The 20236-nt window shown below is 33.6% G+C and overlaps 2 protein-coding genes across 2 annotated transcripts; one reads left to right on the top strand and one right to left on the bottom strand.

Moving 5' to 3' along the window:
* The first annotated feature begins 1906 nt into the window (after positions 1-1906).
* On the top strand, positions 1907-6427 carry LOC133321489 (uncharacterized). Its single transcript, XM_061530580.1, has 4 exons — positions 1907-2047; positions 2198-2249; positions 5971-6116; positions 6198-6427. The coding sequence occupies exons 1-4, from the start codon at positions 1907-1909 to the stop codon at positions 6423-6425; spliced, it is 567 nt and encodes a 188-aa protein (XP_061386564.1). The 3' UTR covers positions 6426-6427.
* A 213-nt stretch (positions 6428-6640) lies between these two features.
* On the bottom strand, positions 6641-17541 carry LOC133321494 (uncharacterized). The gene is made up of 6 exons (XM_061530584.1): positions 17257-17541; positions 16436-17194; positions 16050-16179; positions 10545-10730; positions 10341-10479; positions 6641-6771 (listed from the first exon to the last, which is right to left on the bottom strand). Exons 1-6 carry the CDS (start codon positions 17499-17501, stop codon positions 6641-6643), a joined length of 1590 nt encoding a protein of 529 aa, XP_061386568.1. The 5' UTR covers positions 17502-17541.
* Between the last annotated feature and the right edge of the window lie 2695 nt (positions 17542-20236).

Genomic DNA, 20236 nt, shown 5'->3' with positions numbered 1-20236 from the left:
GGTACCAGAAGGAGTGGACCATTGGGTCCCATCTTCAGAATTGGTCGAAAATTGGGAAAGATAATAGGTTGTGCCAAGTTTGGTTCAAATCGGACATTCCCCTTTGCCTGATATTGGATTTATAAATATTGAAATTTTTGACCATTTGTGGGGGATGTACCTATAGGAGTGGACCAATGAGTCCCATCTTCTAACTTGATCTAGGCTTGGTTTGAAAATTTCCATGAGATTCCACTTATGGTCAAGGACAACGCCTAACTTTTGGTGTTTTTTTTTGAGACGATCTATAGGCCACAATTGATGGTCCAACAGTTGTGTAGGATATTATATGGTCGGCCCGTCCGACTATACTGCTCCGCTTACTGTTTTTTTTTTTTATTTCGGATCGTCGATCCTGATAAAATGTATATATTCTTGATCGTAATAAAATTCTAAACTACATTTCCAACCGAAAAAAGTGGACCTATATTGATACTCTTTGCAAAATTCAATTCGTTTGAAAATCGGAGGCTATACCTAGACGTGGATAGATATTGATAAAGTTTGAAAGAAGATGTGTGACCCAATAATAATGCACAATTACAGACAATATTGTCGATATAGCCCATCTTCGAACTCAAATTCTATGTTGAATTTACAGCACCCAATATTAATTAATTTGGAAGATATATACATCGTCTTAGTAGTTTACCCTGATCAAGAATATATACATAATAGGGTCGGAAATTGTGAGGATTTACAAGCGGAATGACAAAATTAATATAACCCCATAATATTATTTTAGAGCGCTTGAATGCGGGCGATATGAAAAATATTTACTCTTTTGGAGACATTTCTGTTTGTTGGTATATTATCATTTGAAACCGCAAAATGTCGTAATCTGCCAAACCGTTTCTATTCTATTTCACATATTTACAGTAAAATTTTGTAATTTGATATGCCCTAATGTCCGATACACATTTTGATTTATGTACCAAATATACTGTAATTCATGTGTATGTTTTTTTTTACGAACTCAACACTTTACATATTGAAATTATGAAGCAGTGACAATAAGATTTTTTCTCATTGTTTTTGTAAATGTTGTTTTTTCTTTCTTTTACTAATCGTTTGTTTAAGAAGACGTTTTATAATTGCTTATTGTAATTTGTCATATTAAATATCATCATGATGATCATCAGGAACTATTTTAATTATCAGGAGGATAATAATGAATTAATCTATACGAGAGTGGTATGTCCAAGTTGGGATGTAAAGAATATTTGCTTTAAGAGAAAATACTAACTAAAAAATTAAAAAAAAACTAAATAAATATATAAAAAGACAACAAAACCTATTGCGAAAAATACTGGATAGGGAAACCGTTATGATTTGTAGTCTAAGATTTTTTCAATAATACATATAAATGTTAATGAATACACACATAAAATTCCATACATATCTAAATACATTTTCCTACATTTAAAAATCTTTAATATTCACCCAAATTTATTATACCTATCTCCATCTAAGTCATACAATCCGTTCATTAATATGTATCATTTGAGCTTGAATTTGTGTTTAGTATTCATTAAGATCTCATATCGTAAACATGTCGCTGCGCGATTCCATTCCTCTACACTGTGTGCATCTAAGTTTTGTGATTTTCAAAAATAAACAAAATAAACTTAGCAAATAATAATCAATTATAATAAATAGAATTATTTTTAATATATTAAAATTTGTGTGAAATTACAATTTGCAACAAACACGTGCAAAATTTTACAAACAAAATTAAAAAAAAAAAACAAAAACCAAAAGTTTGTTTTGAAAAAATCATATTTGGTTGACAAACAAAAAGACGCACACCTTTTGAAACAAGTTATCGCTTATCGTACAAGTTACCGCGCCTCGCCGGCTCAAAACTATGTGTTGGTCTATACGTGTCTATTGGACGGTTTTGCACAACTTACTTGCCCGGTTCTTTTCAAATCTTATCAACAAATGTTCGGCATGTGCTTCGCAACGTTTGTGTTGTTGCTGTTATTGTTGTCCCATTGATGACGACGACGATGATGATGGAGGAGGAGGTGGTGGTGGTGGTCGAGGCGATGGCAGTGGTAGCAAAAGTAGCTGTTGTTGTCTGAAACATCAATTGACCAATTTGTCGGATGATGGCGTATACTATCCCCCCGAGAATCATCTGGACTTAACGCAGCAACAACAACAGAAAATGGGGAGAACAATACATCATGATTATGTCATTGTGGGTAAGCAAGTCACCACTGACAGAAACAGTTGGATATGAACATTGAGAATATTGAGACCAGAGATAAATTTTATTATTTAATATTCGAATATGATGACAGTACGCAAAAATATGAAGATAATAAAATATGTTAATTATTTTGTTGATATATAGTTGAGAGGCCAGAAATCGACTTAGTTATAAATCCATATAGGTGCGTTGTTTTCGAAATTCAGTCTGTTGGAATTGTAAATAGCGGGGGAGAGTCTTCTATACAAATTTTGATTTCGTAAATTTGAATAGTAGTTTTGAATTACCTACCCAAAAACGCTTGAAATAATTTCAGTGCAGAAAGGTCAAAAGTGCAGATATCTGAAAAAGCTTATCTGCCTCAACGTGCACGTAAGTGAAATCACTGAATAAAACGAGGACAATGTTGCATTTTCTGGAATACACGATCAATCCAAGGTATCGAATAGTGAAAGGGCCATTGTTTTTAACGGATATATGTATTGCATTAAACAAACAAAAGTCCTTACGTGTGGTTTCCGACGATGTGTTACAAATAACGGATGTTTCTTAATTTGATATTCCCTGTGCAACTAAATGCAAAAAAATGTTTAGTGGTGAGAATATAAAAGTGCAAATGTTTTGATCTGTTATCTTAAATGTGCAGTTATGAATTGTGCCCCATAAAGCGAAGTATTTTAGAGGAAATGTGAGAAAAATACCAAAGAAGTGTATTTTGGGCAGCTATCTACAAGGCAGCTAAATCAAAACTACTGTATAAATTGATATTTAGACTAAATTCAAATTTGGATCGAAAAATTACTATTCAGAATTTTATTTTTTGGCTCAAATTACAATATTTGTCACATATTGAAAATAACGAAGTAGGTAAACATACTGAAAGTTGTGGGCATGACATGTCTCTTAAAACAAAAAGGTTTTAAAGTAATAGTGAAACTTCAACTTAAGTGGACAAGAATTTTTATGGAAGAAAGCTATGTATCCGCAGACAAGTGATTGACCTCGTGCATACTTTTGAGCCCACCCCTTCTGCAAGTTTAATACGTTTTGAATTTATTGAAATTAATCGGATAAAAAGTTGTATTTCTTTTATCATTTTGCCTTGTCCCTCTTGCCACATTTAAGATATAGTTTAAAATTGTTGAACACATTCGGGAAATTTTTGTTTTTAACTTATTTAGCAAGAACTTGGTTTAAATCAAATTTCATTGTGTGAAATTGGTTTTATAAAATTATCAGTGTGAACACTTTGTTGGGGAGCCCATATAACAAAACCTTGCAAATTTAGGTATTTAGTGCCGTTTACAAATGTTTTTGGTATAGGTTGCACAAAGTTTAGTTCAAATCAGACAGTCCATTGGCATGCTATTATAAAATAAATTTTTGCACAATTTTAAGGGGACCCCCCATTCTCGGGGTCAATTTTTTTTGATTTAATTCGAATGTACACTAATTCCAGTTCCATTTTTCAACTTGAAAATCTAGGCTTGGAAAGATATATCCGAGGTGTAGATAATAGGTTCGATTCAAATCGGATGTTCGCATGATATTATACAATTAATTGTTGTCCGAAATTTTTCAATGTCGAATGAATTCTGGCAAAAGAAGGTAATGATCGGTTAATACTTAGGGGATGAAATCGACCAAAAACTTTATTTTTGTCTGTTCGTACACCAGGAAGAAAATCTGGCCAAAGAATAAGCATGACTGTTTTGATGAAGATCGGTCAATATTTAGCGGGTTAAATGGATCCAGACTTTTGTGTAAAAAATTAAGAAATTTGTATTCTGGGACGTATATATTTACTCCTAAAGGACATAGATCCGACAAATTGATAGTATTTCCATGAGAAGTGATTGACCTTTCAATTGATTATATATATTGTTATTTGTACCGGATGTGGGTGTTATACGAAAATATTTAAAGGTGTCTATGTGTTCTGATATTGTTTAGTGTCGCGCGGATCTTTTTGAAATTGTACATGAAGTTCCGGTGATGGTCAAGGATGACGCCTATAATTTTCGGCGAAGTATAGATGATATTACGGGTGCAATGAACCGTAAACTTAATTTTGTTAGATGATGATGGACCTAAAGTGACCTGTGTTTTATTTTATGGTGTAAATATTCCCCATTTGGGAAAACAAGATTTGAAAATATGCCTGGGTTTGAAAGTGTGTTATGATATTGTTTAGTGTCGCGCGGATCGTTTTGAAAGTGTTTCTCTATTTCCCAGTTTGGTTTGTAGTCGAATATAGGTGATTTTCCATTAGGTAAATGTCCTATGTCTATCATTTAGTTAATTTTCGAGCGAAGTCAATAATCCTAGTTTATATCAATGCCAGAAAATGCGGCAAAAACTTCAATTCATAATAAGAAAGCTTCATCTTAAATATTGTGAGCATAATGATGGACATAGACATACCGACATTGCATTGGTTTGAGGATATATTTACTTCATGGGGTCTCCGACGAATATTTATATCCTTCACCACACTGTGGTACAGGGTATTATGTCTTTGTGCATATGTTTGTAACAGCAAAAAGCAATGAAGATATACACATGGTTCCTTTTGAGAATATGCATAGAATCACGTTTTGAGTCGATTTATGCATGTCCGTCCATGTATTTTTTGAGAGCCAAGTACAGGTCGCATTTTTGACCCGATTTGGATGAATTTTATCACAGGTCACTTATTTCGCCCAAGGACGAACTCTATTGAAATTGGAGAAAATCGGTTCAGATTTAGATAGCTCCCATATACGTCCGATTTTATGTAAATGGTGCACAAAACTCCCAACATTGGTCCGATTGAGACAAAGTTTGGCATAGAGTACTAAATTAGATCCACATTGCGAAGTTTCATTGAATTCGGTTCGGTTGACATATAGCTGCCATATATAGTTTCTATCGATTTTAGGTAAATAGAACACCAAACTCCCAATATTTGCCCGATTAAGTCCAAATTTTGCACAGTGTAATGAATTAGGTCCAGTTTGATGTAGGTCCCATCCATATTTTCGTCTAATTTCATGCAAATCTTTCCCGAGGAGCCCATTTTTGTTCGCTTTACATGAAATATTACAAGGAGTATTGGATTGAAATCGGTTCAGGTTTAAATATAGCTTCCGAATAACTTAAGATTTTTACGATGGTGTACAACGTACCAAATTGGAGTTTAAACAGCGCGTATTGGATTTGGTAAAATATATTCAGATGTAGATAAATTATGGTCAGCGCACTCTGCTTCAGAAAAACCAAATGGTGTATGCCACGCTTACTCAATTGGGACCAGATTTATATATAGCTTCCATACATAATTTTGCTCGATTTCATACAAATGATACGCCAAAAAATCCAAGTCTGCCATATTAACATGTAATTTTTTCATAGATATCAGAATGGTAGGTGTTTGATTTTGTTTTTGGTTTAAATACCTACGTAGATCACAAAATTGATTTCGCCCCATTTCAATGATCCTCCGAAAATGCTATATCTGTTCTATCTACAGGGTATAGTACATATGATCATCATATAATCGGCCCCGTCTGACTTTTCAACTTTTCTTACTGGTTTTATTGGTCTATGCGAAATAACGTATTTATGCAATATGTGGTAGAAACGTTTAATTTTAAAACCACGAAATGTATAACCCTGTATTTTTGATTTTATTATTATTTATTAATATTTTTATTTCTTTTTTGATATTTTAGATGACATTGATGCCAATTACTTACAAATTGAGAAACGTAAAATAGAAACTGAACCATTTTATCGGACCGTTGATCGGGCAACTGCTGAAGATATACTCACTGGAAGGGAGGATGGTACTTGTTTAGTTAGGCCTTACAAAGAAGAGGTAAATATTTATGGTACTTACACATAGTGCGAACTATATATTAATAATTATAATAAATCAAAATCTCTTCTTTCATTGCAGGACATTAGCATAAAATACATAGTCAGCATTTATGCCCAGCAACAATTTTTCCATTTATTTATAAGACAAATACCGGGTACGGAGTTATTTGCCATAGGACAAGAGAAACGTCAGGAGCGATTATATCAGAGCCCAAATGATATTATCGAATTTTACAAGCACAACACATTGCAATGTACAAATAAAGAGTGTAGTTTAAGTGTAGTTTTAAAACCAATTGTTGTATAAATTTTTTTAATTTTTTTGATGGTTTTGAAATTTATATGTTTTTATTTATTATGTAATATATATTTTTAATTTATTTATTATTGTAATTATACACAATTTTTATTATTTTTATAAAATTATAATATTACTACGAATATGTACAAAATCTAGAACTTATTTTAATAAAACTTATCTGTATGAATTTTTATTCTATAATGGAAAAAATGCATCGTTTACTAAGTCACCACAATCGCTTTGAACACACAGTGGTTGTTTTGCATTAGCGCTGGCCACAGGAAGGCTTTTATTAAGTCCGAACGTCGATCGGCTTGGGCATGGCGTTCATGTTTTTCGGGGCGTAGGAAACCTGTTATTTTTCGAAAGGGATAAATGACGTGAGAGAGATTTAAATTTGTTCTTAAAAAGTACTTAGATAACTATCTTATTATATAAGATGATAAAACTTATTAATTTTGTATAACCTCCACCAGAATGTCATTTGTAACCTTTCGAAGTAATAATTTTACATGGTAAAACGAAAAAATAAATTTTATTATTTTGCCTTCTCATTGAATATAAAATCTTCAAACGAAAAAGGTATAGGTCCACGCTTTGGTGTAGCCACTCATCAGATGGCATATAGTTCTTATTAAAAATTATCAATGTTGGTCAACGGTCAGGCCTAGTCCCCATATGTGAACATTTTCCTGTAAAATCTTAACCGATTTCAACAAATCGTAATACAAACGTCATTTTAGACTTAATTCGTTAGGCTATGCAAAAATTCGTCTCAATCGGACACAGGCTGGAAATTGGTGCAATTCAAATAAAATCGGGCAAAATTACATGGGAACTGTATCTAAATCTTAACCGATTCCAACACATTGTAACACACTTTATATTAGGTTTATTTTGGCACTTTGTATATGGGAGCTACATTTAAATCTGAATGGAGTTATACACAACTTAGTAACGCTATTCTAGATATAGTTCCCTATGCGGTGCAAAATTTCGTCTCAATCGAACAATCATATAGGGTGAATGGTAGTAAATTTCACTAAATATTCGGATTGCAACCTCTTACAAATTATAGAAGTGTGCTGACATTATTTCCGACCACTGGAACTTCCGAATCCAAAAATTCCAACGGCATTCGAATGAGTAGATGAATGGTTCTGGTGTGAACTATGGTTATTATTTATGAAATAAATTTTTTGGAAAATTTCCTATTATTGCCCACAAACCATGTTACAATATAAGGAATATCTTGATTGCTTACATTAATCCTAGTTTATACGATAGATATGTATATTCAGAATATAGAGTTTCAAAGAAAAACGCGTTTAAAGTTTGAGAACCACTTCTGTTGTTGGTTGATGTTTGACACAATAAATCGGCTATATATTAGGAGTTGTTGAGATTTCCAGTTGTAGTTTATCTTTAATCAGACTTTTCTATTTCGAATTATCCATATACGCCTGTCTGTATGAATCACTATAGAGGTCGATATATTTAATTGTTATTGGTTCTGACAATTGTAAATGGGATATATATGCCCACTATTGGGTGTAGGTCTACTTTTTGCTAATTTAGATATTATTATCATATTTTTTAATAAGGGTCCATGTTTTGACGTAGTTTCCTATAAAGTTCCCGCAGTATTTTTACCTATCCATTTGATGGGTTTTCATAACACTTCTTGGCAGAAAATGTTCAATATGTGTAATGTGTTGACAAGAACAGGCTTTTTATATTGGATCCATATTTAGGCATAGCCCTCAAAACGGGGCCATCCAATAGATGAAGTTTTTATATGCTCAGACTTAATTACCATTAACCCGAAAAACATTGTCTCATCGATGAATCGATATGTGATATTATGCCCCAAACATTCCAAAATTTTACACTTAGAAGGGGATAGGGCCAAAGAATATGCATGCCTGTTTCGATAAAGACCGGTCAATATGTAGCGGGTCAAATGGAACCAAATTTTGGGTGAAAAATTACAAAAGAGGTTTTCTGGGGCGTATATATTTATTCCTGAAGGAAATAGAAGTGGACAGTATATGCTAGAAGAGTTGTCGACCTTTAAAGTGATACCAATTATATTGTTATATTATACATAAATATTTAAAGGAGTCTATGTGTTATGATATTACCCCACTAGAGGGCGAAAATGTCGCACTTATCGCTTTGAAATTTGACATGAACTTCCGGTTATGGTCAAGGACGACGCCTATAATTTCCGGTTATGTTGAAATAATATTTAGATTTTTTATTGGGAAATATTCACCTATGGGAATTCATATTTGGAAAAAATGTCAGGGTTATAAAGTGGAATTGTTAACCAATAATCGGTCAAGAGAGTCGAATCAAATATCGCCAAATATTTCGCTGGCTCGGAATATAGAACCGCAAAAACTTAGACTTCAGTGGTAGTTGTGTAGGGTATCATATGGTCGGCCCCGTTCGAATATACTGCTCCGCTCACTGGTTTTATTATTTTATTGGGTATTTGTAGTTTTATATTAAAAATTGCTCAGCAAAATATTTTTCCTAAAGCTAAATGAAGTCTGAATATGTGATACATCGTACACCCCCACAAATTCTTAACATTTTGAAAATTGTTAAATTTTATATGAAGCGAATAAAGTTTGCGATTAGATCCATCGATAGCAGATCTATTATCTTGTCTCAAATTACTTCTTACATGACGTGAACATCATTTTCCTTACGTCCTCGTTTCTTCGGCAAACGAAAATTTATTGTAATTTATCTTTAATAGGCTGGATGGCTTCAAATTACAATCATAATAAATTTGATTGAATTACATGCCCTTAATATTAGTTTGGGGAAAAAGAAATCCATTAGGCCGGTCGTCGAAAATGTCGATAAAATCGGATAAATGATCGAAGTTTATCGGCATGTTAGCAGTCGTAACATCGCCGAGGAGCTATAAATCGACCATAAAACTATTTTAAACCATTTACACAAAGCTGGATTAAAAAAGTCGATGATTGGTTGCCCAACCAATTAACAAAAAAAATAGGATGGATCGAATTTCCATCTGCGATGTCTTGGCCAAACGCAATGAGATAGGCCCATTTCTTAAACGGATGGTGGCTGTAAATGAGAAATGGATCACATATATTACGATGTGGAGAGACTTTACAAAATCGGATACTCCATTGTAAGATATTTAAACATTTTCAACTTATGGACCCTTTGTGGAAGAGAAGGCAGAAGGAGTGGACCAATAATTCCCACCTTCGAATTTCCACCTTATAATACAAATATTAGGTAAACAAAGTTTTTATCAAAAAGGGACAATCCTTTCACAGGATATTAACATTTAATTTTTTAGCAAAATGTTGACCATTTGTAGGGAAGGTAACAGGACAGGAAGGTCTGACATTATCCATTTTTGAATAAGATTTAGCATTGGAGGAAATAATTCTATGTGCAACGTTTGGATTAAATCTTAAACTTCTTTCGAGAGTTATCGCTTGCATCAACCGGCTGGACAGACACTTCAGCCATAAGGCTGAGTGTATAAAAATTAAGTTTATATGTAAAAACGCTTTCTATGAGTTTTGGGATAATGAATATTTTGTTTAAATAGAATTGAAAACGTTTTCTTCACGAACAAACTAAAATTTTCTGGTATTAGTCAAATTGGTTCACTTCCGTGAATGTAGGTATATACTCAATATCTGTAAATCTAGTGTTAAAGTACAATGGTAGTGTTTTGGAGTATCACGGATTTATGTTATCATATTCTTTGGAAAGATTATGGTCATTGGAAGTATTTACAAATGTGTATGAATTTTGTACAAAAATATGAATGTGAGTTTAATATTAATTATAACCATACTTGTAATCTATTATTAAGTATAATAAAATTATTTTCTACATAATTTATTTCTTCATACTTACCCAAATTAAAATCATTATCCAAATAATAGGGCACCTTTTGATTAACCATTTTCCAGGCTAGACGAACACAAGCACTAACAAAGTGCATTAGTGGTGGACATGATTCCAAACATGAATATTCATGTAACGTTGATAACACCTATAATTGGAGAACAATTACATCAATAAATAAAAATCCAAATTATAGTTCACTTCACACCTTACCTGATTAAAAACAGATCTTTCGATTTCACCCAATGGAAACGTATCAATGGTATCATGTAAATGTTGGCGTATAGATCGATCCAGGGCCAAAGTTATTTCATTTGTACTATCCAGTGGGCAATTGAGGGTGCGTCGCACTTCCATAACTTTGCGTTCTCGCATGCCGTGGCACAAACGAAATGAAAGCTAAAAATGAAAACAACAACATTAAATAATTGCATTTAAAAGAAAAAATCATAACAACATTGTTATAACCATATCTTAAATACTTTTATAAATATAACTATTTAGATAGTGGATGAAAATAAATTGATGCTGTCTTTCAAATAACTACTCCATTTTGAAGTTTAATGACAAGTTTTGGTTTTTTATCTTTCTTTCAAATGATAACCAAGTTGATCGACTAACTTTAAATTATCAACTTGACGGTGCAATAACTTATTTTTTCTATAAAAACTGGTAATTTGACTTTCAATTAGCCATTGGCTTTTTGTGTGTAAATTTGCAAATGATGAAATACTTCGAATGTTGCATTGCAAGTGGGGATTTTGGTTTTGATGAAAAGTGCGATCCTGTCCATCAACAAGATTGAATAAGTTTCAAGTTAGAAAACGAAAGTTTTATTGAGAAAAGGCAAAAAAACTGTAACAGCATTTATCATTTTGAATGTGACTATTAATTATCAACTTTAATAGGAGGCTATTGAGAGGAATATACATTTAGTTATATATTATCACACTGTAATAGAGGCATATAAAATTTGCTACAAATGAAGGTGTGTCCGTGTAATTTTTAAAATTTTATTAATGAAATATCCTGTCTTGTAATTTGAAATAATAAAATTTAATAGTCTAGCTAACATAACATGTAGCCTTAATTATGAATATTGAACAGTTTTGAATTTTATTCGGTGCAAAAAACCCTCAAAAACGAAAGGTTTATGTTTAGAAATTCTCACATGGAAAAATCTTTAAACCCCAGTAAGCAAAGTAATATCGGAAAGAGCCTTCTACATACGAGTACAACATAATTGATATTAATTTCAAGATCATAAACACTACAACATCTCCGGACTATTCCTTTCCGCAGTAAACATATAACCCATAGTATGACGATTTTATAATATTTCACACTAAATGTACAGACCAATATTTGACCTGCTACATGTTAATGATCATCAAAAGGTTGATCTTGGATCATTATTTCGCAGCTCTTGAAACTCTTAATTTTCATATTTCTTATGAGGCAACATTATTTTCAAACATGCTTTGGAAAGACGTGTTTTGTTGGGTCATTCATGTGGATGTGATTGACTCCGTCCGCAATGACTTAAATAATCATGGCCAGTGACGAATTAAGGGTAAATTCCAGTGGAAGTCTTCAAAACCGATAGTTCATTTCATACCCAACATATCGAAGAATTCTGATAGAATCGTACCCCTATATTGGGCCTATACCACATAGTGGATGAAATCTGTACACATTGCGCGATGACTGCATAAAGCAAGTAATTCTTTAAATTCATCCGAAACGAAATTACCATAAGGTAGGCAATCAAAAAACATAAAATCGGTTGTGACCCACATATGGCATAAAGCATGGATCTACATTGTAAATTATCTGCCAGGGAGGTCTTTTTTCCACTAATAGAACGAATTACCAATTTAAGTGAGGGTTATATAGGTGAAAACAAAAAGTATTTAAACACCCAAAATGCCAATTAGTATCCAGTTTGGTTGGAAAATGTGCCTAGGGCTATGCAAAAATGCGCTGAGAGGCATATGACTTTAAAAATTATTAAAATGATGCGGTAACATTGTATTGAGGTAAGATCAAAATAAGGATCTACATTTTAAATTTAAAAATACGAAGTTAGGAAAATTATATCCTCGTTAGAAAAATTATCCTGAAAATACTTAAAATAGGGCAGAGCCTCTAAGACGAAACGCGAACATATAATAGGCATATTTTAAAATAAGTTCTTCATCTACCATTCATTTGGAATTGCGACTACGACCTCCAAAGTATCAAAATGAAACTACATCAATAAGTGGAGCAGTATATATGCAAAATTTCAAAGCTATTATACGATATTCATCGTGATTTCAAGATAAACAAGTAAAAAAGTGTCAGTCGGCGTTGCTACCCTCACCCTATGGTTTGCGGAGAAGGTCTTCGGAGTTACACACAGTTTTATTTTTCGATTCATATAAGGTATATGTTTTTATCAAAGAAGTTTCAGATTTAAATTGATCAATTCTGTTATTCAAATAAAATGTGCAAGTCGATATAATATTGATCCTTTTTTGGGTGGTACCAGAGAAGAGGACAGACGTGTCTCAACTTCGGACTTGCTCTAGGCTTCGTAAAGGTAATAGGTTGTGCAGAGTTTGGTTCAAATCGGACATTCAATTCACCTGATGTTGGGGGGGTGGGGGTTGTAGTACCAGAAAGAGTGGACCAATGGGTCTCATCTTCGAACTTGATCTAGGTTTGAAAGATAATATGTTGTGCAGAGGTTGGTTTAAATGGGACATTCCATTCGCCTGATAATAGTTTTATTAATTTTGAAAATGATGACCCTTTGTGGGGGAGGTGCCACAAGATACCGCCAAATTTTGTGAAACGGATTTGGTCAAAAAAAGTCTAAAACCAATATTTCTATGAGACACATTTTCACTGTATCATAGTGTATATATCATTAGACATAAGGCTTAGGGTATAAAAATAATATTTTTTTTTAAATTACCGCCTAAACAAGTAAAACCTTGGGCGGACTTCACATTTTATATTCTCCTCCATGCAACAATTAATACCATGGTATATACTTGTGGACAATATAGAAATATCTACGATACCTCTAGAACAAAACCTCAACGTTGTCAATATTTATAAATCCAATATAAGGCCAAAAGAATGTCCGATTTGATCTAAATTGTGCACATCGTAAAATTTCTTTTAGACTCACATTAAGTTAGATAATGGAGAAAATCGGTCCACTCCTTCTGGTATCCCTCTACAAAATTGTCAAAATTGAGCTAAAAATGTATTTTATGATATGATGCGAACAGAGCATCGGATCAAAATAGATTTTTAAACTATTGTTGGTAGATGGGACTTATCGGTCACCTCTTTCTGTTACCTACCCCCACAAATGGTTATAAATTTGAAAATGTGTAAATCTCATATATAGCGAACGGAATATTTAATTTCAACCAAACTTTGCACACCTTAATATGTTTCCTTGCCTAGATCGAATTCAAAGATGGGACACATCAATCCAGTCCTTCTGGTACTTTCCCCACAATGGGTCAAAATATCGAAATTTTGTTAATTTAATAACAATGGTATCGATTTGTCCGATTTGATGCCAAATATGCACATTGTAATATTTCTTTCAAACTTTATTAAAGTTAGTCCATCATCCCGTTTCACTCCTTCTAATACCTCCCATACATACAATTTTAAACTTTGCACAACCTAAAATGTAAGCATGCCTGTATATTGTTGGGATATGAGACTTATGGGTACACACTTCCTCTGCCAACATTTTCAAAACTTGCAAATCTCATATGGAGCGGAATATTCATAGATCATGATCAACATAATAGAATGTCTGTTTTGATCCAAACTTTACTAATCTAAATACAAAGATGGGGTCTATAGAGCAACCTCTTCTGGTATCTCCCCAAAGATGGTCAACTCTATGATAAAAACCTGTGTTTTATTATTCGCAGACCTCTGAAAACCATACACTAAGGGTATATAGCTGTCGGGAACATTAACTGAGGCTTTTTTACTTATTGGAGTACATTTTTAACATAAAATACATAACATCATACAAATACACAAAATTTGGCGGGCTCTATATATTGAGGCTATGCCAATCAAGAGGTCAAGAGGTTTTAACCCACCAATAAACCGGAATTCCAATTGATAGCCATTTCGATTGGAAAGTGCGATTAAAACCTTCAAAATTCCGAAAATGGATGATATCTTTATATGAGATCCCGTCCGGGTATACCCGGGATTTCCCAATTTTTTGACTTCGATATTCCCGGGGTTTCCCGATATTATTTCCCGGGAAAACGGAAAATTATATTTCTAAATATATATAAATACCGAATTAAAAATGTCAATGCTAAACGCATAAGCAGAATGGATCCATTGATCCATCCGTCGTATTATTTGTTATCGACAATACAACAACTACAAGAGAAGAAAAATTATTGAAGAAAAACTGCTGAAATTATTTTTTGAAATCCACATTGTAGCATCTGTTTCAGGTAGGGCGAACATCACGATAAAATTTATTCTTAATGTCCTATAGATTGGTTCCTTTGCTGGAATCATGCCAGATTTAAATTATTGTTCATGCTGTCTTGAAAACATTGTAAGATCACAGTAGTTTTTTTAAGAAACAAGCTTTATATAATGTGAGTAAAAGTCCATAAAACGTGCTTACAAAGGGTTAAGTGCAAATATTTAATTTTTGCCAAATAGTCAGGCTGAATCTCACTTTGATGTTTTTATAAAAAAAACAACTATTTATTATTCGGATCACGCCATCCTAATCAGTTCCCTTAGTTTCTGTTGGGATATTCTCCTCAGAAGCTATTTATTGCTTTCATACAAAAACCTTTCATACCCAAAAGTCATAGCTGACCAACGAAATAAACTGCATGAGAATTTCGCTGGAGCCTCACTTCGAGGTTAACAAGACATTTACAAATTCCCCACCAATAAATAGTTGTTTTTTATAAAAAACAACAAACTGGGATTAAGCCTGACTATTTTGAAAAAACAAAATACAAATGGTATCCCAAATAAACCGCCAACACTACAGAAAATATTTAATTACACAACTGAAAGAACTAGATAAATTTAAAAAAAAATCATAGCCGTACAGTACCTAACTAAGACAAACCATTTAAAAAAACCGTTGAAAACAGGTCAACAAATTTATAAATAAGAAAATATTAAAAAAAATAAGTTCTTAAAGCAGGAACTTATTATTAAAAAAATTAACGCAAAGTAATGATCTCCACAATACACAATCTATTTAATAATCCGCGTTGAAGGAAGTTTAAATGTATCTTTAAAAAAATCAAACTTGTGATCAAGCATTAATGATAGTACAAGAAAAATATTTTTATAATGGGACTTTGATAGCCCTCAAAAAAAAAAATCTGCGTTTTATGACTCTTATATGTTTAAAAAATGCAAACTCATGGCCCCCGCTTTATTGCACTGCTGGTCCATATACTTTTTCGTATACATATTTAAACTAATATTCATTTCAGTTTTCGATCCGATTCTATTGCTAATTTCGAAATATATTGTTGTACAAAATGGTATTTTAGCCTAGGTGTGTCAAATCAATCAAAATCGTTTCGCTTCAGGTGAAATCTAGTCAAATGATTTTACCACGCATTTCATCACGATTTTGAAAATAGAAACATTACTACAAACGAATAAATACAATTTCTGGATACGAGTACTTACCACTATTATTGAAAATAAGATTTTTGCTTTCAAATTGTGAACGTGTTTTAGCTGGGGTAAACTGTCCAATGCCTCCAACGTATCTGTCCTATTTTCTAGATACAACAAACGATACTGTGATACCATGCCGCTAAAAACAAAACCAAAAATAGAGAACCAAAGACAAAAAAATGAAAACATCAATTGAAATCAGTCATAGGTAAAACAAAACAATAACTTAGTTGAAGGTAATCTCAAACACCTTAGGCGATTGGCTTGTTTAGTTCAATTTGAGAAAGTGTTTTGTTGAAAAGAAACAAAAATTCCCAAACATAGCCACAACATGGAGGAGTTACCTAGAAGTGAGAGTGATTTCTGTACTTCAAATAGTTGTGTGGCGAACTCACCTAATTTCTTCATTAGCTGAATCATCAGAATGATAGCCATCACTGCAACTGCTGTTACTGCCACCAGCCGGTGAACCAATGCTTGGTGTGTTGTTGGGACTGCTTAAACTTTCTGGTCCCATCATCTGCAGAACAACTTCACAGCCACGGGCAAAATTCATAAGTAGCCCAGCAGCTGGTCGTTTTTCCAGATTCGCCTGCATATCCACTCTCTTCACTTGCCCGACTGCCTTAAGTACCTCCTTGTCGTTCTCAACACGTTGGGCAAGATTTTCAATAAGACTAGCTAATTGTTTGAGAGCAGGTTTATCGAGTAGGGTGAGAATGGTTTTATTATCAATCAAACGCTGCTGAATATCGCCATAGTTAATGGCCAAGAGACGTTGATGGGAGGAGTGAGCAGGATCTTGATTGATGGTGATAGCACTTAACTCCTCCAGTTTGTGTAGGGCAACTTTGTAGGTGTCGATGTGCCGTTGTAGTTCTGTTTTCAGTGCAATATGTAGGGATATCAATTGTCCTGACGAATCTGTGGTAAGTCCATGAATACCCAAACCTTGAACAGCATCGTTGAAGTTTTTGCGGGTCTCTCGTATGGTATGCCGTAAATTCGGTTCATATTGCACCAATGATTGTAGCAGAGTTACACAACGTTGTTTCAAACCCGGGTCATGGGGATTGGAGAAAAGTTTTACCAACTGCCAGAGGACGGCTTCAGTGGGTACATCAGGTTTTGGTGAGGGATTGACTGTGATTAGTCTGAAAATATACATAATTTCCTATTATTTGTAAGTACTTTAATAACGCATTATTTTACTCACCTCGAAAAGAATGACTCCAACAGATAGGCGCTATGCGGCAAATGTTCCAGCAACAAATCAATTGGCAGTTCGGCAATAACCGATCTCAACACCGATGGTCCTAAACGGCCAACAACGCCAGCAGCTTCACGATATTGACGTCCCTCGGATAATAACATTAAACGTCGCAGTACTTGACGTGGACTTGTCAAAAACTCCCGACCATCCCTGGAGGGTCCACGTATTCGTTCCCGACTATCGGCCATTGTCTGGGCTTCTTGATGATTTTTCAATAGAATTTGTCTCCTGTTTGTTTTTTATTTGGTGTAGGATGGATGTATGGAGGTTATGTCGTTTATCTTTAGATGTTTTTTGTTTTTTGTGGTTTTATTAGGAACAGAAAACGTGGAAATTGTTAATGGATAAAGTGCTACGTGAGAATCTATATACAAGTGATGGTTCTTAATGAATGCATTCTGAGAATGGTAACACAAATAAATATTTAAGGGGACTTACAGCATTTTTAAAGACTGGTACTTCCAATTGAGTTGTTATAATCGATGGTTCTTCAGGGAGTCACATCTAAAGAATGCCGGGATGGCTCCTTTTTCAATATTGCTTCTGAAATTGTAGAGAATTCAAATGAAATTAATTAGAGATAAGTTAATTGTTAGAGAAAAATATATGCGAGTAAATACATTGTTAATTTATACCCTTCGCCATCAGCTGGACATTAAAATCACAAAAAAACCACGAAACCCAGTTATCTAATCATAGACAGATATTGGTAAGAAAAATAATTGAAATCCAATAAGAATGCTAAAGTCTACCCTGAAACTTGAAACAATATTTGTAGTTTTTGCTAGGGAGAATTTCTAGTCAATCCTCTTAAATCCTATCCTAAATTTAAAATTATAGACAATTCGTTTTAAAAATGTGCAAATACCCCTAAAACCAGATAAGGGGGACCGTTGTCCAACGTTTAGATCAAGTAGGATACTCCGTTCACCGTACATTAAATTTAAAAAATGTCAGTCTATCCATTCTGGACTGATAAGCCTTATCTCTGGTCATGGTAAAAGTCGTTGGTTGTTGAAAGGATTCGCAGGATATTAAAGATAAAAATAGTCGGATGGAGTCGGACATATGATACTTACTTACTCCATAAGGGACCGTTCAAGTATTACGTAAGCACTTTTTTTTATCGCTTTTGCTTATTTTAGGTTAAGAGCTATGCTTAATTTTGATGACAAGGGGAGGGGGTATAATTAATTGCAATAAATCTAGTTATGTAATACTTGAACGGCCCCTAAGATTAATATTGGGTTAGTTAACACGAAAAGCTTAATTTCTCTTTTCCATAGAAAATTTCTGATGTTCGGTTGATTGGACGCCACAATTATCAACCGAACATTAGAAATTTTACATGGGGAAGGATATCTGATCAATAAATTCGAATCGAGCGACTCGAAAATTGGACAAAAATAAAGTTTTCGTTCGTCATCGAAATTATAGAAGCCGTCCTTGACCATAACCGTAACACTTCCGCCCTCGAGTGTGGTAATGGCAAAACTAATCAATAAAAGAATAGGTATATTTACGCATAACTCCCACATCCAACGACATATCCCAATTTAATTCCTTCTCTTGGATATACTACCAACTTCTCGGGCCTGTGTTATTCAGGAGTAAATATATATAATACATACTTTGCCATTTTTCACATAAAAGTCTGGCTCAATTTGACCCTCTAAATATTGATCGATCTTCATCAAAACAGTCATGCTTATTTCTATGGTCAGATCATTTTCTCTCTGTAAAATTTTTTGATGTTCGGGTCATAATTTTGCCTCTTGAGCGACTAGAAAATAAAGTTTTTGGTCCCTCTCATCCTCTATCATCTAGATTTCTCCTTTAACCAGAACCCAACATGCAAAATTTGATGGAGATTGTTCCATAACTGTGGCCTGTATGGTGTTTACAAATTATAATGGACAGACGGATCTAGATCGATCAAGGACCAATTTTTTGCGGCGTTACAAACTCTTGTGGACTCACAAACCTAGAATGTCCTGCATCCCTTAGGGAAATGCAGAAAAACTACTGTTGTTGACTGCTTGTCTGCCGATCTGCTGAAATCACGATAGATATTGCAATATTTATGCTAGACAGATTGATTTATTTATATAAAGTATGATACCTCCGCAAACCATAGGATGAGGGTATATATCTGTCGGCAACACCGACTTACACTTTTTTACTTGTTATTTATATAACTTGTAGAAAGTCCCAGGAAATCCAGGAACCCGGGAATGAAATTTTTTAATTTCCGGCAATGAAAAAAAGTCAGGAATTCGCAAACTCTACTTTTGTAGAACGTATGGACCAAAATAGAGATAATATTAATTTTGGAAGTAGCAACTGTAAATTTCGTATGGAATTATTCTCTTGAGTTGAGATTAGTAGATGGTTTTTTGGTATTCTTAATGTAATTTTACGATTACCCAAATACCCTGAATGGTACTAAAATTAGAGTCAGAATCCTGAAAATCGATATAGATATCCGGCGATAACCGAAATTGAACTAAAAGTACTCTAATTGGTACCAAATTTAGCACATTTTGAAATATTACATGACAGTTGTTCAGGTATGTAAGCTGTACTAACTTTGCTACAGTTGACATTTTAGCTAGAATTTTGAAATTAGTTTTGGACCTAGTATGCTAAAATTCGTATTTCATGATTTTCTCTAAATTTTTCTACGTCAATGAAAACGTCATATACACATAACGCTCTATTTTAGGTATTTTGATAGTGGTATTTGCATTTTCCAACTGATATTGATGTAATTTGACCTATTGAATTATTGGACGGTAAACCAGTTCTTTACAGAAAATTGACAACACAGGTTTTGACATATTCCCCATATGTGGTTAAATTAAAGAGGCCAAAATTCTCCTTGTCTGAAAAGGTTATATCTTATAAAACCAAAAAAAAAAAA

Source organism: Musca vetustissima, unplaced genomic scaffold, assembly GCF_032173495.1.
Source record: "Musca vetustissima isolate MV318-11 ecotype Yass unplaced genomic scaffold, APGP_CSIRO_Mvet_v1 utg876, whole genome shotgun sequence".
Lineage (NCBI taxonomy): Eukaryota > Metazoa > Arthropoda > Insecta > Diptera > Muscidae > Musca > Musca vetustissima.
This window is presented reverse-complemented; position numbering and strand designations above follow the sequence as displayed.